Raw genomic sequence first — 24406 nt, 5'->3', positions numbered from 1 at the left:
TTATAATAATTGACAATATTAAAGTCCAGCTATTCAACAGAAAGCATCAATCAAGAACGTAATCTAGTGTAAGATGAAAACCTATGAAAAACCCTGCAAACAGAATAAGAGCAAACACAGCCACTTTTTGAAGTGAATACATATTTATATGATTGAGAAAAAAAGGATTTTTTCATGGTTTTTATATGTACCCCTTAATATCCCATCTTGAAATTTAAAGGAAGAAATCGGGATCTTGACTATTAATAAAAGACAACGATCATTAAACAAAGAATAGAACCACAGATTTGAATCAATTTGGATCATAGTTGAACATATAGAACTACTGACTTGTGTTGCCTTATCTAATGATTGATTAATGAAGAGTTTCATGGATTGTAATATATTGGCCGAATAGAACAGATCTAGCTACAAAATATCAAGATTAAAAACAAGCATAACAATCATATTATTCAATCATAGAATCTATTATTTCAAATTCATTAGATCAAATTGGTTTGTTTGACTAGTGTATATTTGAATAAGAATATCTCATTATCATGTTACCTGATCATCAACAATCCAACATGTATAAATTCTTATCAACAATTAACATTCTTATTTATGTTATTATAACTTACCTAAAATTAAACTGTGTTGAAAACCCAGCGCTTGAGTTTTAATTATGTTCCATAACTTGTCATTTAGATCTTAATTTACCATCTACTTCATGATGTAAAATTATCAATATTTCGTCATGAAGACTAGAATAAATCAAAAGACATATCCAGCTATAACCATGAAAGTTAAACCAGCTGTGCAAAAACTTCGTTGTATTTATAAATGAGAAAGATCAGTTTGAAAAAGGGGGAATTCCATGAGTTTATATAGAATTATAAAATCAGCGGCCAAGATCTACGCTGATTAAGTAAGTCGTATATAAACGTTCAACAATTCAATACAATCAATCAGATGTTCATTAAGAGATTATAAGATCTATTAAATCTGAATTGATTTGTGTAGATTAATTAGATTATCTATAAACCTTTGATCTGGCTTGACATTCATTATATATATTAATTAAGTTAACCGCTGTACTGATTGATACATTGATATAAACTGAAAAGACTTTGTAATAAGATCTGGGGCCATACACAATAAGCCAATGATCAACATCTACAAGAACCCAATGAAAAAGATGAAATAACCATGATATTAATTATAAACAATGTTCTTATGATTAGTCTCATTGAATAATATATGGACTATTGATTAATTTTGAATCTGATTTATGTAAAAACAAAAAATGTGGTTCATTTTTATAATCAAGACATCACAGATCTAGCTAGCTGATAATATCATATTTGAGAATGACTATGATCTTATGTATAGATATAGCAAAAGAAAATCCATAGAACTATTAGAAATTATTCAGGTTGCACCCCCATAATTATCTCATTGGATCACCAAAATAACTTATAAGGGATTTTTTTATTTTTAGTTTGTGGATTTACTCTCCCTTTTATATTTTTATTTTTTCGCGTGATCGTGTGTGTTTTTTTTTTAAAAATTTTAATATTTTGATTTCAAAGTTACCAACAATCTACAGGAACATTAAACCCAATTAAACCATATAGCTGCGCTACAACTAGATACCAAGGTTATAAACTCAAATGACCATATAACTCAAGAACAATATGGATGTTGTTGTGCCTCATTGATTCTGTGATGTATAACATTGGCGAATCTTACGAATTTTCATATAACCATACTAGTTCAATAAGTAAAAATATCAAACAGCTACAAAATATCAAGATTAAAAATAGGTAATAAACCAATCATTTAATATTCATTATCATAGAGTCTATTATTTCAAAATCATATGATCAAATTGATTTGTCCAAGTGTACTTAAGAATCTAGTATGTATAAGAATATCTCATATTTAATATATCAAGTATATTATGAATTCTTATTGAACTTTCAACTTAAATTATTAAATGAACTATATAACTTACCAACTTACCTTAAATAATACTGGACGTTGGTGTTTCAACGAACTAAAAACTTCAATTTTCACATTTCTGGAAGAAAGATCTGAACAATTCTTGATTGATAATTACCCAATAATGAAAAATGAAAAGTAGAACAAAGAATCGAACTCAATTAAAGAATAAGTGTATATCTCAGCGATATATTCATTAATTTGAAAAAATGGGAAATTGTTTCATGAGTTTATATATAAATTTTGAAATTAGCCGCCGTGATAAAATTACGCGTGTTTCGTGTCATGAAATCTACTATAGTGAACTTTATATAATCACAGCTCATGAACATATAATGGACGCGTGTCATTCCTTCTTAATCAGTATACAAAATCACTCTGATTATGTTATGATTGTATATGAGTCCACTTTCTTTAACATTGGATGATTCTATTAACTCATGTATAACTATTAAACTAATCCTCTGAGGTAATTAATACATACAATCATGAGATCGTTTAGACCACTGATAGTCAAAGGTATGCTTTAGTCTACAAGGAAACAAATGAAAAAAAGATGAAATAATTCCATTATATTGCTAAACACTCTTATGATTAAAATCATTGGATTATATATGGATTATTGAAATCGATCTGGTGTATGTAAAGACAATAAATGGTTAATTTATATGATCAATACATCTCAGATCTTGGATCTTCTAGTAAGAAAATTGTGAAGTTAACAAAGAATTATGAGTTGAATGCGGTAAACTCCACAAACACTGTACAAATAGATTCTAATTAGTTAGAATTAGCAGACATATGTTGGATTGTATGGGTACCCAATAAGATAAATTTCTCAAAAAAATAAGCCATGCCAAAGACAGGAGCCAGACGTACGAGGAAATCATTAGGAAATCATTAAGAAATCATTTAGAATTTGTTTTGAATTTTCTCCCAGCTTTTTTAAATACTACTTTATTTTTCGCGACGTTCGACAACATCATGAATCATGCAATGTTTTTTATTTTTATTTCTGATCGACGTTAAGATTTGATATTGATATTGAATTTGAATTTTGAATCATATGATCATATTATGTGTATTTATGTTTTAAGTAGACACTTGTTTAGTAATTGAGAATGTAAAAGTGTTTTTATGGAAATGAAATTTCAGCTATATGTTCAGTTATTAAAGCATTAACTGAATGACCCAATTCACTTCAACTCTAGGCCATTGAAAAGGCCTTAATCATTGCCTAAACTCTCCGTGAATGAAACTACTGTATAGTTACTCAAATTATGAATATTATTTGATAATTTAATTTGTAGCTAAGATATTGCAACCATAGTCTTATTTATAAGACCAATTAAATGGTGATATAAGTGCACTACATCGCTTTATAAGGGGGCTACTTTATAAGGACTCCCATTTATAATAGAAAATTATTGTAAACACATGAAAGAATCCATTGTCTCATCTATATTTTCAAAATGAAGTAACAATAGACTCTCATGTGATATGTATATTAATGATTTGTATTAATTTATAAATTGAAATTAAATCGTTCAATGTATCAATCAATCATTTTGAAATTGTAACGCCGCTTCCCAAGTAAAGAAGATATGAAGATATGACTATGAACCAATTAGTTGTGAAAAGTTTTTCATAGTCCATATATGTTTATCACCCACAATCAAAATGGAATCATGGAGAAAAGAATCACAATTAAAACCATTTAAAGCCAGTTCTGCTAGATATTCTGAATTATCATCCAATTTAGGTACAAGATTTAAACCAATGCAACAGTTGGACAATTTTGTTTTTTCAAAAAAAATCTAATTTCGCACACTTTTTAGTCGTTAGCTGTACGTACAGAAGAAGTCTATAAAGTAGATACCAACTAAAGTATCTTTAAATATTCACCATTCAATTTACTTCTCTAATCTGCTAAGGTACTATCGTCAATCTCAAATCTACAATAATCATAAACACCAAGTGAAAAATCTTTATTTCAAAATCATCAAGTCTTATCAATCATCTTGTTCAAACAATATAAATAAAACAATGATTTCTTCAACACATATATTTGAAAAGACATTATCATAAACTAAGCATATAAACTAATAATCTTTCAAATTAAACTTAGATCTGGTTAAGAACATTTACCTCTAAATGACAAAACACTTGGATATACAGATTAAACTTTACTAGTGATCATCATGTGGATATTCAAGACACAAAGAAGCTCTAATTAAGTCCATGAACAAAAATATAAGAGGAACACCCAAAACACTTAATGGTTCATTGACGAATTTCCAATGATTGTACTTAAAGACTTTCGTTTGCAAAAAAAGATAAGAAAAAAGGATTTTTCTATTGTTTTATATTCCCCTAAAATTGCCCCCTGAATTTTAGGAAGAAATCGGGATTTTGGCTACTGACAAGTTACAACCTCAAGCGAAAACTCAAAGACATAGAGAGAAACTAACTTGTATTAGAGATCTCTAATGATTATTGGATCTTAAGAAGACATTGTATGCGCTAGAAATGGGATAGATCTGCTACAAAATATCAACAATGTAAAACAATCATTTATTAATCATAGAATCTATTAATTTCAAAATCATATGATCAAACTGATTTGTTAAAGTGTATATGAATAGTTTATATAAGAATATCTCATTATCATGTTATCAATTGATTATCTTCCAACATGTATGAATTCTTATTGAGATTTTAACAAAATATATCAATTAACTCATAACTTACCTTCTAATTAATCACTAGTATTATTCATGATGGTTTTATATAGATCCAGAAACAGAGGATGACTTTTTTAGAAACACAAGATGAAATGAATTATCGAGACTCTCAAAAGAATGTTACCCAAAAAAAAATCCCTTAACGTAGTGCTGAATGACTATTGTTGTAAGTATACTCGTTTGAAATATATGAGCTCAAATAACTTTTAGACAAAAAAAGAGGGATTCCATGACTTTATATAAGATTCTGAAATTAGCCGCTGTGATCAAAACCACAAATTAATTTCTAAAAATCTACGTATTAATTAACTTATATAAGTGTTTAACAAATAACAAATAATGATCTGAAGCTCATATACGTCGTCAAGTATTATAATCAATTGATACCGCTGTATTCATCTATTTCTGTTTCGTATATTGAACACAGCGCTAACCAGCTACATAATCATTTAACAATCACAATCTATAATATGGTTTCATATTCCTATGGGATTCTTGTATAATTATAAAATCAATTGGTTTGATAAGAAAAGCATTTAAAAGGTTATATTTAGATCCATTCATAATTGAAAGAATAGTATAATCAACTACAGAATCTCAAGATCCTAGATTAAATTAAAACATATAAAACAATCATTTATTCAATGTCATAGAATCTATAATTTTAAATCTTATGATCATATTTACAATTGTTCAAGTGTATATGAATAGTATATAAGAATCCAACACATATAAATTCTTAATGAACTTTCAAATTATTAATGAACTAATACTTACCTGCTTAACTTGCCCTCAACTTAAGATCATAAGATTTAAGCTAAGAATTATGCAAAGGACACTATTATATTAACAATATTAATCCAATTATGGTAAAAAAATTGAATTTAACATGAGGATCCAAATCCATGCTTTCTGTCTAAATAAATCATGCATGGAGTATTCATGGTATATGGTGATAGATGTGAAAGAAATAAACGGGACTTCATGAGTTTATATAATAAAAAAAATTAGCCGCTGTGATAAAATTACAATTATATAAGCGTTTGATCAATACTAAACAATGATTTGAAATTCATATACAACATTTGCAGTATCATAATCACTAATTCATGTGGAACAAATATATTAGGACCTTTTTACCAGCTTGATATTCTGGGATCTGAAGACATAGCGATTGTTGTCATTTTATGTATAGTTATGATAGTTAGCCGCTGTATAAAATAAAGAACGTGACTAATCAATAAGCTTATAAAAAGACTTTGATCATTCCTCAAAGTATACTCTAATATTCAGTATACAATAAAATATGAGATCGCCCACCGACTGCAAAGATCCTCTACAAAAGGACTATTAAAGATGAAATAACCATTAATATATTAACATTAAACAATGTAGTCATTGAATTATATATGGATTATTGAATTGGATCTAATTGGTGTAATGACAATAAATGATTAATTTATATGATCAAAACACCTCAGATCTAAAGACTAAAAGCAACTGACAAAGTGGTTCTAATATATTTATTAAGCTGTCTCTTCTAGTTTAGCATCATTGGTATATAGACTGAAGTAATCAGAGTCAGGGTGAGAGTTCTATAAGAAAGGATTAATAGTTATTGAGTTTTGATAAATAAAGGAGTTCATTATTTCCGATTTTCCTCCCTTTTATAGTGCTTTTTTCTCGCGAATTAGTTCAATGAAGATTTGTTTTCATTTCTTTACACGCTAAACTTAACCGAGATTTATATAAACCACGATTCACAAATAAACTAGGACAAACACCATACAGTTATACAAATCACAAGGCTTATACTCAGATGTCCATACCCAGAAACAATATGCTATGGAGGATAGAAAAATGTTGTTGTGCTTTAGCTTCACTTTTCCCCAAAGTATTAAGTAACGGACTTTATCTATGGGCAATTTATGCATTTTGTTATGATTTATGTTTACAAGAGATTGGTGGGATAATTGGTCTTATATTAAGTGTAATAGGGTTTTATTTAGCAATCCAGGGGATTTATTTATATTATAGAGTTATAAAATTAGGTGCTGGATCACCATTAGATTTTAATGAATTACATATAGAATCAGAATTTAATATTTTACAAGATCAAATTGATCAAACACCACCAGATTTTTTAATTAAAAATTCATTAATGATTAAATCAAATGGGAAATTTAGATATTGTGATAAATGTCAAGTTTGGAAACCTGATAGATGTCATCATTGTTCAAGTTGTAATAAATGTTGGCTTAAAATGGATCATCATTGTCCTTGGTTTGCAACTTGTATTGGATTTAAAAATCAAAAATCATTTGTTCAATTTTTAGTAAATACTGTGATATTTGGTTGGTATGCATTATTAATCAGTGGGTTTAAATTATATCAATTTTTTTATAATGAAAATTATAAAGAAGAATATTTAAGTTTTAATATTGTGATATTAGCAGTCCTAGGGTTAACTATAGGTATTGCAGTTGGGTTATTCACAGCTATTACAATTTATTTCGTTTCACAAAATTTAACCACAATTGAATATTATGATTATACAAGATATAGAAATAATTTAGAAATTGCAAATGATAGTTATTATCAATATTCTAAAAAACCAAGTGCAAAAGATTTAGGTAATGCATATAACTTGGGTTCTATCACCAAGAATTTCCAAACAGTATTAGGTGAAACTTGGTCAGAATGGTTATTACCAATTGATAATAAATCTACAGGTGAAATTTTCTATGATAAAGGTTTAATATATCCGGCAAACCCAAAGATTAAAGATGCATTGGTTAGTAATTCTAAATTACAACATCAATTATTAAGAGAATTACAACATTCTTCTTATAATCATAGCCCTGTTGATACTGATAGACTTGTATAGACATTTATAGATGAGATGCACTTAAAATCAAAAATTCGCGGGTATAATAATTTTTTTTTAGTATAACTAGTAAAAATCTACAAATGAAATCTTATGGCAAATATTGGAATAACCCAGTCACGAACAGCTGTGATAACTTTGTTGATTAAATGATTCATATATGAAATGGTGAGTATTATTTTCTCATATCCCAAAAAAGAATGGCTTTTTAACTAACATATTTCAGGTACTCCCCATAATATTAGGTGTTGGTGTAACGTTCATTGCTTTAACAGTGAGTTTCTGAAAATACAATACAAGATCAACATATCATGGATCACTAACAATTTCATAAAGGCCAGAAATGCATTATCAGCGTTTTCTAAATATAAAACACTATCAAGTATAAAAATTGCTAGGATGAATGGTATAACAATATCTCAATATCAAACACAAAATAATATGAGAGTTGATTCTCATTTAAGAGATAAATTTAAAAAATATCCTGGTGGTTTTAATCAACGAATAATGACTGAAGGTGAAGCTCTTGAGATCTTGGGGATCCAAGGGAATGAAATCATGAATTTAGATAAAGATTTATTAAAAAAGAAACATCGTAATTTAATGATTCAAAATCATCCTGATAGAGGTGGTAGTCCTTATTTAGCTATGAAGATTAATGAAGCTAAAGAGGTGTTGGAGAAGAGTTATATGTTTAGAAGATGAACAGAGGGTTTGATCATCATTGTATATAATATTCTGGTTCTGGTTAACTTGTATAAATAGATATTCATGAATAATAAAAAAGGGTTATAGATTGGTTATTTTCAACGGTAAAAAGCTTTTTATAGGTAATCTGGCTCGTAGAAGAATGATTAGATAGTATAGAAAGCATGTAGGTTAATATTGATACTGGTTTTCCAATTGTTTTATTATGTTGTACCACTTCATTTAGCCTAAATTGAGCCTCGGATTCAAGGTAAAAAAAATCCTTTCTCCAGATTTTCAAAAAATCAACATTAATTGGAAAAGCCGCCGTTACTGAAAACAAAGAACATCAACACCAAAAAAAAAATACTTCTGCTTCATAAATCTTGCTATAAAAATCATGCCTGGTCTTGTATCACAAGCTACTCAAAGACCACCGTCAACCCCGTTGAACGTCAAAGTTGAATTTGAAGAAGATCAATTGGGACCTGTGTCTTATGTTAAGATAACAAATGATTTAAAGAATGAATTATTCGCCACAAAATATTTATCAATTAAATTAATAGGATCAGATTTATTTTCAAATTCAATCATTTATGAAGTTGATGATGAACCAATTGAAGGTTCTGGAACTATAAAAATTGTTGATTCTTCAAGATTTAAAGATATTTCAAATTTAACTATTGAACAAGCTTTTATCTCTACAATTGAACCAATATCAATTCAAAGAGCAATTATATCATTCCCAGATGAAATTTATCAATTATTGAAAGGGTTTTCTGGTGAAACTTTATTGAATTTCCTAAAGGAAAAATTACAATTAAATATTATTCGTGAAGGTGATTCATTATTAACAAAAGGTGAAGTATTATTATGTGAACCGATTGATCAAGGTAAAATTGATGAAAATACCACTATAACATTGATTAAAGATGCTGTTAAGACTAAAGAGGAAGAAGAAGATGTTAATGATTTAAGCACGTTGGATATATCAACATATTTATCTATTTCCAAATCAAAACCTCAACAACATGAATATAACGTTAGGGCTTTGGATCATAAAGTTATACATACTATCCCTTCACCAAATCTTAAAGATGATATACATGGATTAGCTTTCTTGAAAGCAAATGATTTAGCTAAAATTGGTGTTCATAGTGGTGATTTTATTGAAATTGAAATTAATAATTCAATAAAATTATTGAAAATTTTAACATTTATTGAACCAAACTCTTATCCAAATAATACTATATATTTTTCACCAATTTTCTTAATAAATAATCCAACAATAGGTGAAAAAATTATTATCAGAAAAACTGAAAAAAAATTATCTGATGTTTCATTAACTGAAAAAGTTGAATTAGAAGCTTTATCATCACCAATAACTTTGAATAGGATTTATACTTCATTTATTCAAGCTGAATTAACTACATATTTCAAATCTGTTTCAAGATTTGTTTCAATCGGTGATTTGATTCCAATTCCAATTGATACAGTATTAGCTGAATCACTTTCTGAAATAGATTTAAATAATGAAATCATTTTACCAACTGGGGAGCCGGACTCTGTTGCTTGGTATAGAGTTTCTTCAATTAATGATTCAATTGAACAAGATTCCAAACAATATCTCTTGGATAGTTCAAATACTGAATTAGGTATTAAAGGTACAAATTCTCAAATTTTACCACCATCAAATACTACAGATTTAAACTGGTTAAAATTTTTAGGATTAAACTCAACATTTGATTTCATAAATAGTGATGAAAAAACTTTCACATATGCTAAAAAATTATCAAAATTAATTAAAACTTCATTAACAAATCCAAATTTAAGAACTACAGCTTTAATAAGTTCATTAAATCGTAATGTTGGTAAATCATTTATTGTGGAAAATTTAGCATTACAATTAGGTATCCCATTAGCAATTATTGATGGATATGATGTTTTAAATCCAGGTTCTGAATTGAAAACTATTGGTACATTACAAGGTAAATTAAATAAATATGTTGATAATTGCAAGTCAGTTATTATATTTATTAAACATATTGAAGCTTTAAATTTTAAGAAAGATCAACAAGATTTAAAACCAAGTCCTGCCACTACGGGTATTACAAAATTAATCAATGAATACACTTCAAAAGGTGTTGTATTTATAGCTTCAACAAATGATGCTGATAGTCTTGCAGATGAAATTAGATCAAGTTTTAGATTTGAAATTGAAGTCCCAGTGCCATCAGAAGAAGAACGTAAACAAATTTTCCAATATTTATTTAAATTAAACCATAATTATAATTTAAGAAATGATGTTTCAATAAATTCTTTAGCTTTACAAAGTGCAGGTTTAACACCAAGAGATTTAATTTCAATTTTTGAATGTGCTAAAAATTTGGGGTTTGATAGATTAGATGAATTATCACAAAATTCTCAAATCGATATAAATCATTTGATTAATCATAATCCAATTAAATTAATACCCCAAGATTTTGAAAAAGCTATAAATGATGCAAGAAATAAATTTAGTGATTCAATTGGTGCACCAAGAATTCCAAATGTTACATGGGATGATATTGGTGGATTAGATATGGTTAAAGGTGAAATTTTGGATACTATAGATATGCCATTAAAACATCCAGAATTATTTAGTAATGGAGTTAAAAAAAGAAGTGGTATTTTATTTTATGGTCCACCAGGTACAGGTAAAACATTATTAGCTAAAGCAATTGCAACAAATTTTTCATTAAATTTTTTCAGTGTTAAAGGTCCAGAATTATTAAATATGTATATTGGTGAATCTGAAGCAAATGTTCGTAAAGTTTTCCAAAGAGCAAGAGATGCAAAACCATGTGTTGTGTTTTTCGATGAATTAGATTCAGTTGCACCTAAAAGAGGTAATCAAGGTGATTCTGGTGGTGTTATGGATAGAATTGTTTCTCAATTATTAGCAGAATTAGATGGTATGAGTGGTGGTGATAGTGGTGACGGAGTTTTCGTTGTTGGTGCTACAAATAGACCTGATTTATTGGATGAAGCCTTGTTGAGACCTGGTAGATTTGATAAAATGTTATATTTAGGTGTTTCTGATACACATGAAAAGCAAGAAAAAATTTTAGAAGCATTAACAAGAAAATTTAAAATGGATACAAAAATTTCATTGAAATCTATAGCTGAAAGTTGTCCATTTAATTTCACAGGTGCAGATTTTTATGCCTTAGGTTCAGATGCAATGTTAAATGCAATGACAAGAGTTGCAAATGATGTTGATAATAAAATTGCAACGTATAATCTTGATAAGAAAGATCCAGTGTCAACAAGATGGTGGTTTGATAATGTTGCAACTCAAGATGATATTACTGTTCTTGTTAATGAAGTTGATTTTGATAAGGCAAGACGTGAATTAACTCCAAGTGTTTCAGCAGATGAATTAGCTCATTATAGTAGAGTTCGTGAAAATTTCGAAGGTGGTAAAACTTCAAAATGATATGATATTTAGTATAGTTATTTTTTTAATCCTTGAATATAGTTAAAGACTTCCAATTTGCCGTTTGTGCAGCGTCCCAATTTTGTTCATCAATTTCAACTTGTAGATTATTCCATCTTAACCAAATATCTAATTTTGAATTCAATCCACCACCTTTTTCAATTGGTTCACCAAATTTTTCAACAAATTTTTGACCTGTAAAATTTTTTGTAATTTCGAAAGGTAATTCCAAATCATCATTGATTGATTTGAATTTCCGATCTTTTATGAAAAAATCAATTGAATCTAAAATTCCATTAATAAAAGTAAATGATAATCCATCTTTATAAAAATTGTATGAAATTGAATCTTTAAACTCTCTAACTTCTGCAGTGTCTAAATCTAATTTGATAGACTTTAATAACGAATTGAACTCATCACTTTCTTTTGAATAGCCTATAGTACCAAACCAATCCGTAGCACCAGTCATAGTTCACTTCTTCAAGGCATAAATCATCAGTTTAAACCTTTTGATATAATTGAAATTAATTTTTGTATTAATTTCGAGATTCCTAGACCCACCCGTAATAGACTAGGTCCTTTTATTGCAGCCTAGAGTCCTAAATCCAGTCAGGCCTAGACCCGATGTTGTTCATTAATTGAGAAGCTTTCGCATCATAACTAGAGCTGGGAATTGAGTCCATTTTCGCGGAAATTTACCGCGAATTGAGCCGAGAATCACGATTTGGACTCATGAATCAAGGTTGGACTCATGAATCTGAATCAGCATTTTTGGACTCATGAATCAATTCGCGAAAGCTTATATATAGTAAATAGTATGGGAGAAATTAGAGAAAGTAAATTATTTCTGAATTTAATTATCGAATATATACCCAAAAGGGTAAGTGTCCCAATTAGGAAAGGTTATTGTGTATGCCAGACTCATCCTTGATTCATGCTGGACTCATGAGTCCATCTTGATTCATGAATCTGAATCAGGGAAAAGTTGATTCAATTCCCAGCTCTAATCATAACTCATAATCATAATAGCCATAATATAAGCAGTACATGAAATACTAACGGTTATTTGTGACTATGTATATTTGTTTCTAGAATCAGGCTTTGATCCTTTATTGTTAAGTTGTCGTAGATAATTCGTAGATATGTACTGATCGGCCTTTAATGGGATGATGCACCGATGCACCATATGTATGTGAGAATTTTTTTTTGCCTTTTTAATATTTTTCACCCGTTTCTATAAAACGAAGAGGAAGCTGAAGGACCACTAAAAGGCTTGGAGAGGACTTATATTTCGATGTTGAATCATTATAATACCGCTTAGGCTTGTTCCAATTGGCTATGTACAGCTCGTGAAAATTTGAATTATTTCAAGAAAGTATAATGTTGGTCAGCCTTGTGATTGGATTACGGTGTTGATTTAAGCTTAAATGGTGACACATCTTTAAAGATTGCTACCATATATCCATTTGAACATTAATGCAGATCTATATGATATTCACTTCTGGCTTCAGTCTTGAAAACACTGGGTATAAAATACAAGACTGCTCCCCCAAAATCTTATCTGATTAATCTTTAATTTGTATGGTGATTTGTGAATCATTGGTTTCAAATGGGGTCGTATGTTCTTTATTATTAAAAGATGTTACATATCACTACATGGATTCCGCAAAAAAATAAAGATTTTTCAAGTTTAAATCACCGTTAAATGCTCTTATTTTCCATGATTTATGCATAAATTTCTTTTCTTGGTGATATTATAACGGTTTTATAATCCATTTTAAGCTTATTTTCATTATGCATATTACATGAATTCATAACCTAAAAAGTGATAAAATCCGTCTTTTAATCAATTTCATCAACATTATATATACATCTGGTTAAACCTTTGGTATTTCTTCAAGGGAATTATACAATTTAACACCCAACTTCCAAGAGATCTCTTTTTTATCTTTTGAATCAGGTGAAAGATGGGGTTAATTAATAGATTCCGTACAACAAGGTTATCAAAAACTGAAAGTATTTCAATTAATAGTTCAGATGATAAACCTTTAGATTTGGAATTAAATGATGTTAGTGATAAAACAAAAGAAGTTACAACTTCTAATCAAGTCCATGATCAAACTTCAGATCAATTAGATGATGTTGAAATTGATAAGGACTTACAACATGGTGTTAAAACAATTGAAGCTACTGCTGTTGCATGGTCTAAAAGATCATTAATTGGTGTATTCATTTCAATTTGGTTTGTCTATTTATTGAATGCATTCCAATCTTCTACTGCTGGTAGTTTAGATTCTTATGTTGTTAGTGATTGGGGTGAACATTCTTTATTGACTGTTATTTCTGTTGTTTCAAGCTCAATGACTGCTGCTGTTTTCATTCCTTTAGCTAAATTCTTGGATTTATTTGGAAGAGCTGAAGGTTATTTATTAATGGTTGGATTTTGTGAATTAGGTTTGATTTTAATGGCTTGTAGTCATGATTTATCAACTTATTGTGCTGCAAATGTTTTCTATAATGTTGGTTTCACAGGGTTAATCTATAGTATTGATGTTGTTACTGCGGATGCTACACAATTGAAAAACAGAGCTTTAGCTTTTGCATTCACTTCATCTCCTTATATGATTTCTGCATTTGCAGGTTCTTATGCTGCTGAAAAAATGTTGGAAACTATAGGTTGGGCTTGGGGTTTTGGTACATTTGCATTTATAACTCCTGTTGTTTGTGCACCTTTATACTTGATTTTAAAATATAATTTAAGAAAAGCTAAAAAAAATGGTATTTTGGAAAGAGAACCAAGTGGACGTACAATTCCTCAAAGTATTAAACATTATATTATTCAATTTGATGCGTTAGGGGTGTTTTTATTTGCTTCAGGTTTGATTATTTTCCTTTTACCTTTTAATATTGCAGCATCTGCACCAAATGGTTGGTCAACTGGTTATATTATTGCAATGATTGTTGTTGGATTTGTATTATTAGTTCTTTTTGGATTAAATGAATTTTATTTAGCTCCAGTTCCATTTATGAAACATAAATTTTTCGCTAATAGAACTTTAATTGGTGCATGTTGTTTAGATTTTACTTATCAATTATCTTATTATTGTTGGAATTCATATTTTACATCTTTTTTACAAGTTGTTAATTATTTAACCGTGGCAGAAGCTGGTTATATCAGTCATACATTTGATATCGTTTCAGGTGTGTTATTATTCATTGTTGGTTATGGTATTCGTAAAACTGGTTATTTCAAATGGTTATTATGGGTTGGTTTACCATTATATATACTTGCACAAGGTTTGATGATTTATTTCAGAAGACCAACAGGTTATGTTGGTTATATTGTTATGACCCAAATTTTCATTTCTGTTGGTGGTAGTGCTTTCACTATTTGTATGCAATTGGCAGTTTTAGTAGCTGTTGATCATCAATATATTGCAGCAGCTTTAGCTATGCTTAATGTTACAGGTACTGTTGGTGGATCAGTTGGTTATACTATATCAGGTGCTATTTGGACAAATTGTTTTGAAAAAGCATTGGAAAGATTTTTACCAGAATCTGCACTTGATGCAGTAGCTGATATTTATGGTGATATTGAAGTTCAATTAAGTTATGAAAAAGGTTCATTAGAAAGAATAGCTATTCAAAAAGCTTATGCTTATGCACAAACAAGAATGCTTGCTGCTGGTACTGCTATTATGGCTTTAGGTTTCATTTGGGTTGCACTAATAAGAAACTATAAAGTTTCTGAAATGAAACAAAACAAGGGTAATTTGTTTTAGAATCGTTTATGTATATACAATAATAATATAATTATGTTTATGAGAGATTCTAGTGTAAAAATGTGTCAAAGAGTTTATACTGATTACATAATATCCTTGATTTTGTGTGTCCTTTTCCATTTTCCGGGATACTTTTCAAATTTCGAGCTTTTCGCGAATTTTTCCATTTTCAAATTAAATCAAAAGTGAGGATTTATAAAATCAGTTTGGTTTCTCCAAAAAAATAGTTCAAAACGAGTTCTTTTGAATTTGATCATTAGTTGATATTTTATCTGATTTATCTGTTTGAATTCATAGCTTATTGAACTGTTTAGTCACAATGGTCACTTCAAACTATGCTCAGAAACCGTTTGATCCAATCACGGTCAAACCAAATGATAACAAGAGTGAGTTTTGATATCTTTTTAGTAATGGCGATTTGTGATTGAGAAGTATACTAACAGATTATACCTAGGAGTTGCTTATTTCTACGATGGTAAGTCTAACTGATGGATATATGATATATAATTGGAGTGAAGGGGATATACTAACAATTTTGATAGCCGATGTTGGTAATTATGCTTATGGTGCTGGACATCCAATGAAACCACATAGAATAAGAATGGCACATTCATTGATTATGAATTATGGGTTATACAAGAAAATGGAGATTTATGTATGTACAATATAGCGGATGAAGTCCTTGTGATATTATACTAACAATTATTTCAATAGAGAGCTAAACCTGCTACAAAGCAAGAAATGTGTCAATTTCATACAGATGAATATATTGATTTCCTTTCAAGAGTTACACCAGATAATTTAGATATGTTCCAAAAAGAAAGTGTTAAATTCAATGTTGGTGATGATTGTCCAGTTTTCGATGGTCTTTATGAATATTGTGGTATTTCTGGTGGTGGTTCAATGGAAGGTGCTGCAAGATTAAATAGAGGTAAATGTGATATTGCTGTTAATTATGCTGGTGGGTTACATCATGCTAAAAAATCAGAAGCTTCAGGTTTTTGTTATTTAAATGATATTGTCTTGGGTATAATTGAATTATTAAGATATCATCCAAGAGTTTTATATATTGATATTGATGTTCATCATGGTGATGGTGTTGAAGAAGCTTTTTATACCACTGATCGTGTTATGACTTGTTCTTTCCATAAATATGGTGAATTTTTTCCAGGTACTGGTGAATTAAGAGATATTGGTGTTGGTAAAGGTAAAAATTATGCAGTTAATGTTCCATTAAGAGATGGTATTGATGATGGTACTTATAAATCTGTTTTTGAACCTGTGATATCCAAGATTATGGAATGGTATCAACCTTCTGCTATTGTTTTACAATGTGGTGGTGATTCTTTATCTGGTGATCGTCTTGGTTGTTTCAACTTATCAATGAAAGGTCATGCAAATTGTGTTAATTTTTGTAAATCTTTAGGTGTTCCATTAATGATTTTAGGTGGTGGTGGTTATACAATGAGAAATGTTGCAAGAACTTGGGCTTTTGAAACTGGGTTATTAAATAATGAAATTTTAGATTTGGATTTACCTTATAATGATTATTATGAATATTATGGTCCAGATTATAAATTAGATGTTAGACCTTCAAATATGTATAATGCAAATTCTCCAGAATATTTAGATAAAATCATGACTCAAATTTTTTCAAATTTAGAAAGTACTAAATTTGCTCCAAGTGTTCAAATTAATGATGTTCCAAGAGATGCTGAAGATCTTGGTGATGAAGATGAAGATTTACCAGATGCTATTGATACTAAAGGTGGTTCACAATTTGCAAGAGATAACATAATAACGCCAAAAACTGAGTTCTATTAAATTCGTTTCATTCATTGATGTTTGTTTTATTAATTTAGATTAATTTTATGTGTACAATAAAAAATTATATGTTCAAAGAAAATTGTTTTAAAAATTGTCACTACGTAGTTGAATATTACATTAATAATTCAATAATTGTGTGTCTAAATGTGCTCCAGAACTAGGCGTAGTTTAGAAACTAAATCAGTTCTAACATTAAGCCAATGTAAAAGAGTACTATTGTGGCATAGGTTATAATATAAGTGCAATCAGCTTAATAATGATTAGTTTCTATGTCGATAATTGCACAAGTTTATGAACCATAATTTTAATCCCAGAACCAAGTAGCTAAAGTGTCACCAGCAAGGCATATCACCAGCGGAGGCAAAATTATTATTCTCAACTTGATAATTATATGTTGAATCTAAACTTTCGGGATCTATCATTATAACCCATCATACCTTCCTTCACCTTCAACCATGAAATGAGGTTTGATTGGAACAATAGAATAACAGGTATTTTATGTATCTTTTCCAATGGCTGGTTGATATAAATTAGCTTTCATGCAATGAAATCTATAAAATTCAAAAACTCGAAATCTTGTTTTTGTAGAAAAAATGGGATTTGGCTTTTCGATGTGAGTTATGCACTTATATGCATGCATGAATAGTTAGATACATGATGATTGATTTTTTATACGATCGAGAAAGTTATCAAAGATTCAAGAATCACGAAAGAAATGAGTTTGCTTTGGAAGATGGTGTGTTTTAATCATGGTTAAAGTTCCCCGTGAGAGTTTAAATAGTATGAGAAGCAACAGTATTACGTTCAAGAAAGAAGTTATATAGGTTTAAAGGTGGCTGAATCTATACCTATTTTATAGTTGAATATGACAAAGTAACACAAGTATAACTTGTTACGATTTGAGTTAGTTTTAGGGGGAGTATAACAGTATAACCATTAAAATATCCCTTATACGCTATATTTCAAGTTATGGCTTCAAAATTTTGAGCCAGCAAATTGACTCAAAGCGGAGCACAAATCAAGGGTGAACAAATAGTATATGAGTCAAAAATCCAATAACTCTATTAGTGAAAAAAGTTCACCTTGTTTTCTCATGATTAGCACTTGTCACTAATTTACATCGATGTTTCTTAAGTTCAAGGTTTGTACTTTGTTCTTAATAAGTGCTATAAGATTAACTATATTAAATCACCAAGGTGATAATCCTGGGTCCATTGACTCCATTCACCTAAGGGGTTGGAGACCGCAAACTTTATTCGTAAACAACAGCCCTCTCCAGAAAGCTCTGGTGTATGATTATTAAATTAAACTAGTGTTAAGAGCAAGTTTGGTATGTTTATGGACCCTTTTTGGATACCTCGAGTGTACCTTTGAATCTCTTTACGGTGACACGGTGACTTCATTGCGAACGTAGTTGTTCGATTTGGATTCTTAAGAAATTACATTACTATCTGATCCTTAAGCTATCACCTTTAATCTATCTCTTCTGTATTCAAGAATAAAGATATACCGTTCATCTCACAGAATACTTACTGATCACGGATACTCAAGGTCAGACAATAAATTACAGACCTTGATCTTTCAAAACTCATCTCATCAAAAATCTTCATACAAATGACAGGTTAATAAATCAAGTGCTGGCTATCACGCACTTCGCACAGTATTTAGGTTCAATCACCATAGCAAGCCACATGTATAATATGCTTATTAGTGGGTTGAGTTAAACCAAAACGTTTTGAATGTTTATATCTCATGTGCTCAGATCTAAGATTGCATCCTGTGGATAAAATATTGCTGGAAATTTTGAGCGCGTTGTACGGAGGAAATTCTACTAGGCTTCAGTTCCCTGGCGTGTTTTTTGATACTCTTGTTGTAAGATAGACATATCTATATAAAATCATCATTGTAGATATATCCCATATAATTCGAATGTTGAGTCTGTTTCTTTCAAAATCCAGATTCTTCTTTTTATCACCATTTCCGCAAATTTCTTTTTAAGGAAAGAAACAAGATATAATTTATGCGTTTCGTACACTCTTGTGCGTATAGATACATCAAAATCGCACAAACAGTAGATAAAGTCCATGCGAGATGCGGTACTAAATATGACCAGTGCATTCAAAAGTAAATTATTAATAACCTCTTTTAGGAAATGGTGTCAACATTAAGTTTTTAGATACATCTTTATAGCGTTTCAATCGTGTCTAGTACTTAATCTCGATGAGATTTTCAATTCATCTAGCGTATATCGACTCTTTTGAATTTGATGTATATAAAGACACGTTGATCCCTGTGATTATTCTTTGTAGATCGTACTCATTTTAATCTTCATTATCTATCCCCATTTCTTCATTTGATATTATAGAATAATGGTGTCTTTTAAAGCAGTCACAGCTTTAACAGCGTTAGCTTCAGCAGCTAGTGCTCAATACTTCAACTCCTCATCAGGTAGTATATCCATTTCTTCATTATCTGAATCAGACTCATTTATTTATTCACCAACTTCATCTGGATCTTCATCAGTTGCTTCATCTTCAAGTTCTTCTTCAGCAAGTAGTACACCAAGTACAGATGGTATTACAAATATTGAGGTTTTCGATGCTTATACAGGTTCTGCTACCTCAAATTCCAGATTCCATTGGTTTACAATCAAGGTTGATGTTGAAAAAAGACAAGGATCTTCTTCAGATATTACATTCACTTTACCAGATTCATTCAGAGGTTTCCCAGAAAGTGATATTGATGTTTTACAAGATGGTGAAACTGTTGGTACTTTGACTAGTAGTGGTAATGATTTCACATTTGATTTTGCTGATGATTCAATAGTTGATACAAGTGTTACATTCACTGCTTTACTTACGGATTCTGCTATTTCTTCAATTGATTCACCAAAATTACAATCCTTCAATTTTGATTCATCTTCAGGTTCTTTTGAAAGTCAAATCCAGTTTGTTCCAAGAGACTTGACCACTGTTGGTAAGAACGCTGGTAATGATGGTGAAAAAGTTTGGTGGACTGTTGATATTCCAGCCCAACTTTACCATGGTTCATTCGACTTCAACTCTGAAGTTTCAGAAGGCTACCAATTCTTACCGGAATTACTCAAGGTTGAAATTGTCACCGGTTTGGATTCTTTCAACAACAAATCTTATTCTTCTGACGCCTCCACTGCTGATTACATCGTCAACGCTGATTCCAGCTCATTGGTATTGAGTTATACAGGTGCTGCTATTGATGGTGCTTTCTTGAGAATCACATACTTTGCTGCTCCAGGTAACTTGGTGTTCTGGCCAAATGAAGCCCTTATCGGTTTAGCTCCAGCTTCAGGATTGTCAAAGAGAGATACTGTTTACTCATTGGAAGATAATTACAATATTGTTGCTGTTGCTAACGCTGCTTCTACTGCTGCTTCTTCTGATGTTGATGCTTCATCTTCTATTGCGGGTGCTGGTGATGTTACCTCTTCTTCTTCTGGTTTAAGCTCTATTTCTGCTTCTGCTTCTGCTTCAAGCTCTGATTCAAGCTCTATTTCTGGCTCAAGTTCTATTTCTGGTTCAAGCTCTGATTCAAGTTCTGATTCAAGCTCTATTCCTTCATCTGCTATTTCTTCTTCCGTTGCAAGCTCTGATTCAGGTTCTATTTCTGCTTCTGATTCAAGCCCTGGTTCTGATTCTGGTTCTGGTTCTGATTCAAGCTCTGCTTCTGCTTCAAGCTCTGCTTCAAACTCTGACTCTGTTTCTGTTTCTGTTTCTGTTTCAAGCTCAATTTCTGCTTCTGCTTCTGCTTCTGCTTCCAGTTCTGGCTCAATTACATCTGCTGCTTCATCGGTTTTAAATACAGGTTCAGATAAAGCTTCTAGTACTTTAACTAGTGTTTCTACAGTCACTTCAACAAGTGATGATGGTCAAGTTGTTACTTTTGAAACCACAAAAACTTATATTGGTACTTCATTAATTGTTTCTGTCTCCTCAGGTGAATTCACTACCATTACTACTTTGATTCCAATCGGTGGTGCTTCTTCAGTTGCTACTGTCACAGGATCAGATGGTGATGTTGAAACTTTGACTACTATTGTCGATCCATCAAATACCGGTGCTTCTTCTTCAAATGCTGCTAATACTCAAGTTATCACTTCAACAAACTCAGCTGGTAAACCAACAACATATACCACTACACATTCAAGTGGTGAAGTTGCTACTTTGACTACAACTGGTACTGATGGCAAACCAACAACTTTAACTACAACTTATGGCGCTGGTGCACCAGCTCATACTTATGTCACATTTGGTACTACTGATTCAGAAGGTCATTCAATCACAGCTACTGGTGAAATCATTAAAACTACAACTATTACAAATGGTCATTTAGTTACTTTAACTACTACCTATTGTCCATTGACTGATACAAAATCAATTCCAACCGTCACTGCTGCTCCTGTTCATGGTGGATCTGCTGTTACATTTACTAAAACTGGTGCTGATGGTAAACCAACTGCTTATGTTGGTGAACAATACACTACAACTGTTACACATACCAATGGTAATATTGTTACCTTAACTACTACATACTGTCCATTAACTGCTGAAACTGCTTCAACTTCAATTCCAACTGTTACTGCCGCTCCAATTCATGGTGGTTCAGCTGTTACTTTCACCACTACAGGTGTTGATGGTAAATCAAGTGTTTTCGTTGGTGAAGAATATACCACCACTATTACACATACCAATGGTAACATTGTTACATTAACTACTACTTATTGTCCATTAACTGCTTCATCAGGTGCCGTTAAAACTACAAGTATTGCATCGGGTGCTGCTACTACTGCTATTCCAACTGTTACTTTTGCTCCTGTTCATGGTGGTTCAGCTGTTACATTCACAACAACTGGCTCTAATGGTAAATCAACAGCTGTTATTGGTGAAGAATATACCATTGTTACTAAGACCAATAACAACATTGTCACATTAACTACTACTTATTGTCCATTAAGTGATGTTCAAGAAACTTCAGCTCCAACTAATGGTATCCCAATTACTTTCACATCAACTGGTTCAAATGGTGAAACCTCAATTGTTACTGGTCAAATTGTTGAATCCACCTCAACTGGTTCAAACGGTGATGTTACTATCATCTCCTCTGTCTATGTTCCATCAGTTGCTGCTACTACTACTGCTGTTGAATCTGTTAACAATGTTGCTCCTGCTGGTTCAACTGGTTATGTTGTTGTTGATACAACCACAAACAATGAAGGTCAACCAATTTATTATACCTCAATTGCTTCAGTTCCAGCTGCCCAAGGTTCTGGTAGTGAAACCGCTGTTATTGTTCAAACTTCAAATGGTGTTGCTGAAACATTTACCACTGTTATTCCACCAGCTCAAGCTACTGCTGTTCAAGCTCAACAATCATCTGCTGATTCAACTGAAACTGTTGGCCAAGTTGTAACACAAACTCAAGCTTCAGGTTCAAACGGTGAAACTTTAGCTTCTTCTGTTGGTTCAGGTTCTTCTGAATCATCAGCTCAAGGTTCATCAGTTGCTGCTATCTCAACATATGTTGGTTCAGGTATGTCCCTAAAATCATCTAGTTTCTTGATGATTTTAACTTCAGGTTTATTTTACTTGTTATGATTTAATGGTTTAATGTTCTTTTGGTTTTTATTTATTATTAATTTTTTTCGCTATTTCAATTTCTTTCGGTTTGGTATACAAAACTTCTTATACATTAATGTTGTTAATATTTTAATTCAATCTTCTATTATATATTATATATAGCTCTAAACTTTTAATTCATACGTTTAGATCCATGATTTATATATTTACTTTTCTGTAGAGCTTTATAACTGTATTATCAACCCTTTTCTTCTTCAGAAAAAAAGTATTCATGGGTCAATTGAATGTTGATGTATTAACACAAATTGAAATTATTTATTGCGAATAATTTCCTATGTATACTTATATTGATTATGTAAGCAAAAGAATAATATAAATTAAAGGGAAATTTTGCAAATATAAATATGATTTAAATAGACTCTTATAGGTAAAAGTACATTAATAAGGTATTTATTGCACTGATATATTACTTTAATTATATCAAAAAGATCAAAATTGCTTAATTTCAAATTTTGAAATTTATATACCTCGATAATTTAATTAATTTTACTTCAAAATTAAGAAAATTCAAAAACAAAAAAAAAAGATCCCCAAAATCTTACTTTTTCTACAGGCACAGATATTATTGGGCTTTAAAAACGATATAAATGATATAAAAACAATATGTTACTTATAAAAGTTTCAAAAAAAAAAGCATTTTAGAAATATGCCATTGAAAAAAAAATCGGGCCGAGCAGGGAATTGAACCCTGGGCCACTCGCATGCTTGTGGATATTAGATTGAGTGAACCCAATCTTCGCCCAAAGCGAGTATCATACCACTAGACCACACGGCCGAATTGTTGAGTTTGTAAAATGGCTTGTTTATCAGGTTATGAAAAAATAAAAGAAAAATGCTGACTAAGCATTTTTGAAATACTATATCTTTTTCATTATTTAATGCAATCAAATGAAGTCAAAATTAGTTCAGATACTGTTGAGAGTGATATCTTATAGGTAGCATATCTATATTTGACTTTAATTTGGTTTTTTGGGCACTAAGCTTTGTGTTTTTGATAGTTTCTGCTTTGATTATAAATTTAACCAGAACTTGAAAACATATATAACTGTGCTTTAGCCTATTTCTTTTTAAACTGATAATTGAATAATCATGGATAATGTTATATAGTGGATGATTGCTTGTATTGATATGTGACTTTTATATTTCTAGGATTTGAAATCATTCTTAATGTGTCAAACATAGTTGACGTGATCTGAACATCTTTGAATTGATTGTTTAAGGCTCACAAGATGGTCAGTCAACCAAACATCACAGTAATTTGAACAACGATCCAGATCTCAAATACTTGGAAAGCCAAGGAGATTCAAATAGATCACAAAGTAATTTTTTGTAAACCCAAAATTCAA

General features: G+C 30.5%; 7 protein-coding genes across 7 annotated transcripts; 6 read left to right on the top strand and 1 right to left on the bottom strand.

Moving 5' to 3' along the window:
• Window positions 1-6546: 6546 nt before the first annotated feature.
• PFA3 (palmitoyltransferase PFA3) lies at window positions 6547-7614 on the top strand (the record flags this gene model as incomplete). The annotated part of the gene is made up of 1 exon (XM_011276583.1): window positions 6547-7614. One exon carries the CDS (start codon window positions 6547-6549, stop codon window positions 7612-7614), a length of 1068 nt encoding a protein of 355 aa, XP_011274885.1.
• A 399-nt stretch (window positions 7615-8013) lies between these two features.
• MDJ2 (Mdj2p) lies at window positions 8014-8319 on the top strand (the record flags this gene model as incomplete). The annotated part of the gene is made up of 1 exon (XM_011276582.1): window positions 8014-8319. One exon carries the CDS (start codon window positions 8014-8016, stop codon window positions 8317-8319), a length of 306 nt encoding a protein of 101 aa, XP_011274884.1.
• A 382-nt stretch (window positions 8320-8701) lies between these two features.
• On the top strand, window positions 8702-11779 carry PEX6 (AAA family ATPase peroxin 6; the record flags this gene model as incomplete). Its single annotated transcript, XM_011276581.1, has 1 exon — window positions 8702-11779. The coding sequence occupies one exon, from the start codon at window positions 8702-8704 to the stop codon at window positions 11777-11779; it is 3078 nt and encodes a 1025-aa protein (XP_011274883.1).
• A 25-nt stretch (window positions 11780-11804) lies between these two features.
• On the bottom strand, window positions 11805-12248 carry BN7_2820 (uncharacterized protein; the record flags this gene model as incomplete). Its single annotated transcript, XM_011276580.1, has 1 exon — window positions 11805-12248. The coding sequence occupies one exon, from the start codon at window positions 12246-12248 to the stop codon at window positions 11805-11807; it is 444 nt and encodes a 147-aa protein (XP_011274882.1).
• Window positions 12249-13746: 1498 nt separating this feature from the next.
• On the top strand, window positions 13747-15561 carry BN7_2819 (Siderophore iron transporter; the record flags this gene model as incomplete). Its single annotated transcript, XM_011276579.1, has 1 exon — window positions 13747-15561. The coding sequence occupies one exon, from the start codon at window positions 13747-13749 to the stop codon at window positions 15559-15561; it is 1815 nt and encodes a 604-aa protein (XP_011274881.1).
• A 741-nt stretch (window positions 15562-16302) lies between these two features.
• Window positions 16303-17385, top strand: RPD3 (histone deacetylase RPD3; the record flags this gene model as incomplete). Its single annotated transcript, XM_011276578.1, has 1 exon — window positions 16303-17385. The coding sequence occupies one exon, from the start codon at window positions 16303-16305 to the stop codon at window positions 17383-17385; it is 1083 nt and encodes a 360-aa protein (XP_011274880.1).
• A 2372-nt stretch (window positions 17386-19757) lies between these two features.
• Window positions 19758-23018, top strand: EGT2 (Egt2p; the record flags this gene model as incomplete). Its single annotated transcript, XM_011276577.1, has 1 exon — window positions 19758-23018. The coding sequence occupies one exon, from the start codon at window positions 19758-19760 to the stop codon at window positions 23016-23018; it is 3261 nt and encodes a 1086-aa protein (XP_011274879.1).
• Window positions 23019-24406: the final 1388 nt, after the last annotated feature.

This window comes from Wickerhamomyces ciferrii, contig 00074 (assembly GCF_000313485.1).
Source record: "Wickerhamomyces ciferrii WGS project CAIF00000000 data, strain NRRL Y-1031 F-60-10, contig 00074, whole genome shotgun sequence".
Lineage (NCBI taxonomy): Eukaryota > Fungi > Ascomycota > Saccharomycetes > Phaffomycetales > Wickerhamomycetaceae > Hansenula > Hansenula ciferrii.
The sequence above is the reverse complement of the archived record's forward strand: the minus strand, read 5'-3'. Positions and strand labels throughout refer to the sequence as shown.